General features: G+C 58.9%; 1 protein-coding gene across 1 annotated transcript in view; it reads right to left on the bottom strand.

The window, feature by feature from the left end:
* Positions 1-1,840: 1,840 nt before the first annotated feature.
* Positions 1,841-8,262, bottom strand: part of NSMCE1 (NSE1 homolog, SMC5-SMC6 complex component) — a 32,424-nt gene continuing 26,002 nt past the window's right edge. The window contains exons 4-8 of the mRNA XM_025415649.3: positions 7,383-7,460; positions 6,001-6,147; positions 3,368-3,484; positions 2,501-2,621; positions 1,841-2,062 (exon numbers count right to left, since the gene is read on the bottom strand). Of these exons, the coding sequence (XP_025271434.1) occupies positions 1,983-2,062; positions 2,501-2,621; positions 3,368-3,484; positions 6,001-6,147; positions 7,383-7,460 (543 nt within the window). The 3' untranslated portion in view covers positions 1,841-1,982. The remainder of the gene's footprint in view (positions 2,063-2,500; positions 2,622-3,367; positions 3,485-6,000; positions 6,148-7,382; positions 7,461-8,262) is intronic.

Genomic DNA, 8,262 nt, shown 5'->3' with positions numbered 1-8,262 from the left:
GATCCCAAAAGCCCGGGGCACCAGACAAGGTCTTCAGAATTGTGAAGGTTTGGTTGGGCGGTGTCAAGGAGTCCTCCAGAAGTTCACGTTGGGATCCATGCAGGGGAGATGCAAGCCTTGGGTGGGGAGGGGCCAGGGGCCAGTGCTCAGAGCTTGTGGAGTCATAGGACTCAACCGGACCTGCATGGTACGACCCTGCCCCTCCTTGACAGCCAAACCACCAGGCCAGGCAGGCAGGAAGCAGGCTGTGGGGAACCCCCCCCGCCCCCTGGCCCTCCCAAACCCCCAGTTCCAAGGTACCATCTTTTCTCAACTGGTTTTCCTGCCTTCCCATCATCCCTGCAGGCTGCCAAGAAAGCCCTTCTCTGGTTGCCTGCCTGACACTACTGACCTCCCCATGCAGTCGGGGGGCGCCCATGGGGTTCTATCAGTGGGCTGCTGTTTGCCTCCTGAGGGCAGCGCGGGGATCCCAGGCTGGCTCCCAGAAACTCCAGTTGGCAGCAGTCTCACCGTCCGGAAGCTGGGCAATGAGGAGACCCACCTGAGGCTGGGAAGGTGAGCCTCCCATCAGCAGGTGTCATTTGTCCACCGTGTCCTGTATGCTAGTCGCCCCTGTGCACTGCGCTTGTGGAACGGACCAGGGCAGAGCATCCCTGCCTGCATGGGTGGAGGCCACACTGTCCATTTGGTGCCAAGTTCATTCTCCACCTGCCTGATAAGAGCATGTCCAGTTATCTTTGGGAGATAACTCTGTGGCTCAGAGGCAAGCCCTGATTTGCTAGTGCCAACTGGGCCATCCTGTCCCCACCTCCGGAAGTATCCAGAGTGGAGCTATGACCATGAGGTGTCTGCTGGGGCACTAGTGTGCGAGGCCTGGAAGTATGGCTAGCAGGAAGAAAGTGGCTGGATTTTTCTGGGAGACCGTCTAGTAGGCCCCACGCACAAGGCCGGCTCATGAAAATACAGCAGAGGCAGCAAAGTGGATGCTCGGTGACATCACGGGACCCACCGGGTCAAGCTTCTCCGGAGGGATGCCTTCTGGCCAAGTCCTTCCCTGTTTTAGCCAGTCTGGGTTAGGTTTTCGGTCATGACTGAAAGGGGGGATAATCAGGGTGGAAGAGACGGAGACAGGAACCAGAAGGCAAGTGTGATGAGCAGGGAAGTGTGGGCAAATGGGGACCGAGGGCTGGAAGCGGGACAAGATCCAAAGAGCAGCCAGACACAGACAATGGCGGGAAACAAGAAGGGAAAGTTCCTGAGCAGAGGGCACAGTGTGTGCAGGGGCTCCAAGGCCAGGAACAGAGGGCCCTTCCGAACTGAGGGAAATGCCACGTGGGAACAGCGGGCACAGCCGGCCTCCTGGATCCCGGGTCTACACCTGAGCCCCTGGGCAGCAGGAGCCACACCACGCTGACGTGTCAGGGGCAGGTCGCGTTGGTGGGAGAACCTGGAGCGGGGGTGCCGGCTGCCCCAGGAGCAGACCTAGCGGAGGGGGCAGGGGCACAGGATTCGGTGGCTGGTTTGACACAGGACAGACAGGGAGGAAGCTGCAGCTAGGACAGCAGATGGCAAGGCAGCCCGTCGCCATGCAGGGGTGGAGGGCCCCAGGAGGAGAGCGCCCTCCAGCCCAGCCCGCCAGCCTCCTGCCCGCTCAGGCAAGCTGCCTCTTGGGCCACAGGAGGCTCCAGACTGCAGGGAGCTGGGGACGGCTGGGCTGGCCTGCGCTGATGGGACAAGTGACCCAAGCCAGGGGGTTCTCAGTTACCAGGGAGCCCAGGAGAGGACGGGCCACCACGTGAAGCCTCCCAGGGCGCTGCACGACCACAGACCAAGGAAGCAGTGACTCATTAGTAACTTTTATTCTGAACCTGCTGACGAGTGAACACAGAGCAGACGGGATGCTAGTCCCGCTAGTCACGCTGATGCTAGTCCTCCCAACAGGGCTCACCTGCCATCCCCCAAAGGCAGCAAGCCTGGGCCAGCTAGTGCTGCCTGGACCGCAAGGACTTTCTGTTGGCCTTGGAGGTACTAGCCTCCCGCTCCTTCTCGGGGTCGAAGACTTCTGTACATGGAAAAGGCCAGAAGGTACCATGAGTGGCAGTGCTGGGCGCGCACACAGCAGCAGCCGCGTCCACTGCCACGTCGCCTGCCGTGGGCTCTGTGCTCGTCCCTCCCTGCTGATCTACCCCCACACCGCAGCCAGGAAGGGAGGGTCACCTCACATCCTGAGATGGCTGTTGAGGCAGGCGGGGGGGGGGGGGGGGCTTGTTTAGACCAGAGCCGCACGTGCCATGGGAGTTCTACTGGGTTCTAAGCCATTGCAAGTGTGCAAGCAGGAAGGCCTCCACTTACTGGGTTCGGGTCCTGCTCACACAGACCTGCAGGCACGGAGCCCTCGTCTGAGCGCTCCCTGTCCCCAGGTGTCCCCTCAGTCCTGCCACCCAGCACCCCCCCCCCCAGAGGCCAGGGGTCAGCCCCTGAGCACCGCAGGGACACGAACCTGGTATCTCGTGAGGCCAGTAGTCATTACAGTGGGGGCAGCGTGGCTCTGAATTGGACTGGAAATACTTGGCCACGCAAGGTAAATGCATCCTGATCCCACAGGTCTCGCAGCTTTGACCCTGAAACCAGAAAGGCGACGGCTGTGGAACCTTAGATGCACCTCCATGGTCACAAACCAGCAAATGGCCAGGAGAATGCCCAACAGGCTCCACAGTTTTGTCTTCCAGGCCCCCAATGAATAATGATAATCCCAAAGCCCTCAGCTCAAGGGCTTTTAGGAATTTTTATTACAGAATTCTGAGAAATGAATGTAGGTGGAGGACACTGAAAGCTCTGCCAGCCAGCGCACAGTGGCGCAGACCTCGCAGGGGCCGTGTGCACAGCTACAGCCTTCAGGAAGGCCGCCAGGCAACGTGGGTCAGAGGCTTTAAGAAAACGTGTGAGCCCCTCCAGTAATTCCACTTCTAGGAATCTGGCCCAGGGAACCAACCCCAGGTGCCCAGAAGCACGTGTGCAAAGAGGCTCATCGAGGCACAGCTGAAGACCGTGGAAAGGTAAGAATCAGAAGGAAGAACCCTAGACGTCCCGTGCTGGCCCGGCGGCAGCAAAGCCTCGCCAAGTAGGCAGCACAGAACCAAACACCAGAGGTCAACACGCCCAGATGTTCACGCCACTGCCAAGGTGACGCAGGCTACACACAGACCTCTGAGAGCCCCTGGACTAGAACCAAGGCCCCGCGGGGAGAAAGGACAGGCCTTTGCTTGGTCATCCTCAGACACTTCCCAGGGGATGCCCTATGTCTGCCCGTGCCAGAGGCAGAGGCTCAGGATGAGTTCTAGAAGGTGACCCGCCGCCGGCACGGTACCTGGATGAGGAGGCTGTGGCAGATGTTGCAGATCTTCACGGCATCGGGGTACGTCTCCCGGATGTACTGCTCCATCTCCAGGATGGCCCGGCTGTGCAGGGTGAACTCCCCTTCCTTCTGCAGGGCAGAACGGGAAGTGGCGACGTCTGAGCCCCTGGCAAGCCAGGGCCTTCCCACCCAGCAGGCCCACGGTCCACGGAGCTGCAGAGGGGGCAGCCCTCACGCCGCTGGTTTTCACCAGTCCCCACCCGCAGGTGTCCACGCTGGCCCCTGGGCAGAGCCACAAGCCACGAAAACCTGGGCCAAGACTGAAAGAGAATGAGGTGAGGCTCCGCACACCCCTGCCTCGGCACCTCCCTTGTGCCACACAGGCGTGAACCACGAGTGTGCCAGCAGCCCCCGAGCAAGGACAGCCCTCGCTCCCCTACAGGGAGGATGCGGAGCCGGGAGAGGGAGGCGGCCTCCCACGGGGTGAGCTGGGCACATCCCCTGCCCTCATGCGCACCCCTCCCTCTCCTTCCCCAGCCAGCACTCCAGCCTTCAGCTCCGGGGTCATTGCCTCAGTTGGGGAAAAGCTGTCCTGCGAGCGTGTTTCCTTTCCACCTGTACCTCGACTTCGGCAAGCTGCCTGCCCAATCTCTGGCTCCTCCCCAGGCCGCGGGCCCCGGGACAGCGCCAGGCCCGGTTCTGCTCTTGTGTCCCCAAGCCTAGTGCGGGGCTCAGCACTGGGCAATCCCGTGATAAACCTCCCAGGGCAGGTGGACTCAGCCCTGCACTGAGACCACAGGGTGAATGCCCAGGCCCCCGTGAACAAGTTCTACTCGTGCTACACACCTACTGTGTGCCCGGAACTGGCCAGTGCTCATAGTTCATGACCCTGCTCAGTCCTATGGGGCCCTGTTGCAGATGAGGTGCCCTGGTCCCCCAAAGAAAAGCCAGACTCCCAAGATCTCCCAGGCCTCACAGCTATCCTTTGAGCTCAGGCCCCACAGCAGGATGGCCCCTGCTGTGTGGAGTGTGGCTGTCAGCAGAGGCCCCCACGCTGAGGACCCGCACCCTCACTGCAGCCAGCCCACCTAGGGGCCTCCCCCGGTCCCAGATGCCCACCTGCCAGCCCCCACCACCGGGACACCTTCACATCTGTGCCCTGGATGTGCACCCACAGCAGGGTGCTCAGGGCTGCTGAGTGGCAGGGTGGGGAGCTCTGGGGGGTGGACCAATGGGCGATCATGGAGAATATTTATCTTCTCATCCTCCCATGAGGAGCAAATACTTCTTGTATGTGTTTGAGTTCATTTTAATTAAGTTCTATCCCTCCGGGTCATCCCCTCCCTACCCAGCCATCCCCCAGCAGCACTGGCGGAGTGTCTGCAGGGGCGGCAAGGTGCAGGGAGAGGTTGTTAAAACACTTGGTCTGGGGCAGAGCTCAGTCGGTTGTAACCTGAGCTACCCAAGAATGCTCCCTTGTGCCAAACCTGCCCTGGAGGGGAAGAGAGCCTGTGACACGGCCACTGTTAGGAGCTGTGGTCACCCTGGCCCAGGCCTGGATGGGGGACACCACCCATGCCACGGAGCCACAGGTGCCCAGCTAAACACCAGAGCTGAGGGGCTGACGTCAGGGCACAGCGGAGAACCCAAGACTGTGGTAGGTCCCACCACCCCTGCCCTCAGCCCTGCAACTGTCTTCCTCTGGCCAGGGAAGCACCGGAGGCCCTGAGGCCTGCTGGTCACACTGCAGGGATGGCCCGCCCCTCGGGAGCAAGTACTCAGTGCCACCGCTCGGTGACCAGAGGCAGGCTGTCCCGGGGAGGGTAGTGAAGAAGTGCCTCACCGTGAGCTGCAGCCTCCAGCCACGGGAAAGACCGCCGAACGAGGAAGTAGAGGGTGACCTGAGCCCACCGCGTGCAGACACAGGCACTCAGGGGCACGGCTGAGGTCAGAGGCCAGCTCAGGGCTTGTCTGCCTTGGGCTTCCTGGTGGTACCTTTCGTGGGAAAAGCCCAGAAACATCTGCTCTGCTCCAGTCAGCAGAAGCAGCCACGGGGGGTCTAGAAACGTGAACATGAGTGCTGTCTGGTCCCTTTTAGAGATCCACAGCTCCTCCCCAGCATCTGCCCCCAAGTCCTCTCTGCACCTGGGGGCCATGTCGAAGCAAAAGGCCCATGGACCCCGGGCCCTGACTGATGTAACATTGACAATAACCACCACAAGGATGGCAATTCCTTTGGGAGCCCAGCACTGGGCACTGGACGTCTGCCGTCCCTTCCCCCCGCCTCCCACCAGGAGGTGACACTGTTCCTCCCCTCCTACAGAAGAGGAGCTCTAGGTTCCCTGACCAGGAACTGGGCCGGGTCCGATGCCAGAGCCATGCTCTCACCCACAGCGCCCCACATCTGTGGACCAGAGTGCCAAACCGGGTGCAGTCCCTGCTCTGCACTTCTGGCCAGGGTGCCCTGGCCACATGACACGAGCGAGTGGGAGGCTCCAAGTCCTTCTCATAGGGTCCCGATGGGCATTAAAGCAGACAAGAGGCCTGATAGGGCCTAGCTCAACAGATAACAACTGGATACAATATGGTTTTAGAGAAAAACTGTTCTCTGTTCTAAATGTGCCGGGCTGGGGAAACCACACTACCTCGATCAGCCATTTGTTCTGTACAAACTTCTGCAGCACCTGCTCTGCTTCCTTCTTCCTCATCTTCTTGCCTTTAAGTTGATCGACCAAGTTCAAAATATTTGTGGAAGATGCAAAGCCAGTTTCTGAGTCAATAATCAGTTCCAACTGGAAGAAACAGCAGGTACCACGTTCATCTATCAAACCGCCAAAAAACAACATTTGAGCAAGAACACCAATCCTGGCGGGGGCAGGAGGCTGTGAAACTGCTCGCAATGAGCGGCAGCACTGGGCCCTGGGACGCTCCTTCAGGAAGACAGCTTTGTAACGAGCACCAAAAGCCATAACCACGGTCAGTCCTTTAGACTCAGTGTTCACCCTGAGATATTGTGCCAAATGAATGACCTTAACACCCCTAAATCAAGAATCCTCTCTTGCCCCCACCTCCCTGAAGGTAGAGAAGCTGGGGAATGAATGAATAACAAGGCAGCACCCTCCTACTCAGGTGGTAGGACTCACACGGACAGGACCTCACAGGTGAAGGGCAGGCTGGAGGCAGGAAGGGCAAGACAGCAAAGCCAGGGTGAACCAGGAGGCAGGCTTGCTCGGAAGCTGCAGAGACAGTGTGGAGCCCAGGCCAGGAGGGCCCAGCGGGCTGGTCCCGACACTGCTCACAGGGCTGCTGGGAAGATAGACTTCCTGCCCGCACAGGGCCAGCTAGCATCCCAGTGCCTGGTTCTCAACCTTGGCTGCCACTTGTCACCAGAGGCTTGGAAAGGAATGATTCTAGGAGGAGTCATCAGAGACCTGGATTGGCCAGGTGTGGATGAGGCCCCAATGTCTCAACTATTTTTACCCTCCGGTTATTAGAATATGCATCCAGGGCTGAGAACCACTGTCACGGCCAGGTGCTCACCAGGTGAGTGACAAGGCTGAACAGTTCTGATGCTGGGGAGGCAGGGCAGTGCCTCTCAAGTGTGAATGGGGAAACATGCCATTGGGGCACCTCATTAAAATGCAGACCTGGATTCAACAGTCTGGGGTGTGGGGCGGAGGGGAGGGGGGGAACTGGGATTTGGCCTTTCTAGCAACTTCCCTGGTGCTGCTGCTGCTGCTTCTGGGGGTCTGGACCCTGCTGGGAGCAGCAGGAGGAGCACTTGTTCACCTGCATTGCACAACCAGAGGCATGGTGCACAACCAATCCGGGTTTAAACCTAGAGAAGTTCTTCCTTCCTGGGCAGCCCTGGCGCCCTCCTGCCATCGTGGTGAGCTGCTCAGTGACCCACCCCCTGCAGATGGCAGCAGTGGTGACTCTCCAAGATCTTGGTTTCCATTTATAATGATGGAAGACAGCAAATCTCCCCTAAGAAGCCCAGCCCATAAACAGGAACTACTGTACTTACAGCCTTTCTAAACAGATCCAGCTCATTCTCTGCAAAATCTGAGGCCATTTTGGAAACAGAAGTTGTTGCAAGATTCACCTAAAAAAGAGGTCAGCATGGCAGTCAGGCTGGGCCCCTCGCTGGTCAGCTAGTAGAGCACCTCTCACCAGCCACTGAGCACTAGTGTGCAGGTGCTGCTGGCCACAGGGCTGGATTTGTGAACAGTCACATGTTACAGACTTAAGTCTCTAACTCAGTCAGCACGTCTGAATCTCAGATTTTCAGAACGTGTAGTATCTTCCAAACCCAGATACATCTGGGGAACTTACCTGCATGCTTCATGGAGCCTCACATGCAAAAGTAACTGACAAGGCCAGCAGTAAACAAATCAGATTCACCCATTTAATCCAGCGTTCCCATAACTACTTGACTCCACAACCCTTTTCCCGGGGAAGGGTGTGGGAGTCCTGGCCAGCGCCTGTCTCTGGGTGGGGCTGGCTGGGGGAGCCTGGTCTCCTCAGATGGGCCTACAGTGGTGCTCTAGCCCGGGCCGGGGGCCTGTCTGCTCCGCCTGCCTGTTTCGCCCCTTGTTCCCTGGCCAGGAGGGACACTGGAACAACAGGAGGCCTGACTGGCTCTCAATCCCTAGTGCCCCACATTTTTTTCCTTCTCACAGCTTCTATGCCTTATGAAAAATGAGAAACCACTCTCCTCCCTTTAATCCTAATATTCCACACTTTTGAGGTGACTGCTTGCGTTGAACTGTCAACAGACCAAACAAAGCCTAGTGCACGCTGCCCTGTCTCGGGCAGAGGCTCGGTGTGGGGCAGTGACGTGCACATGGAGGTGACAGCCCCCAGCCCTGATCATGGCACAGGACGCCGACAGTGGCTCTGGTGGC

The sequence above is a fragment of the Canis lupus genome, chromosome 6 (genome assembly GCF_003254725.2).
Source record: "Canis lupus dingo isolate Sandy chromosome 6, ASM325472v2, whole genome shotgun sequence".
Taxonomy (NCBI): domain Eukaryota; kingdom Metazoa; phylum Chordata; class Mammalia; order Carnivora; family Canidae; genus Canis; species Canis lupus.
This window is presented reverse-complemented; position numbering and strand designations above follow the sequence as displayed.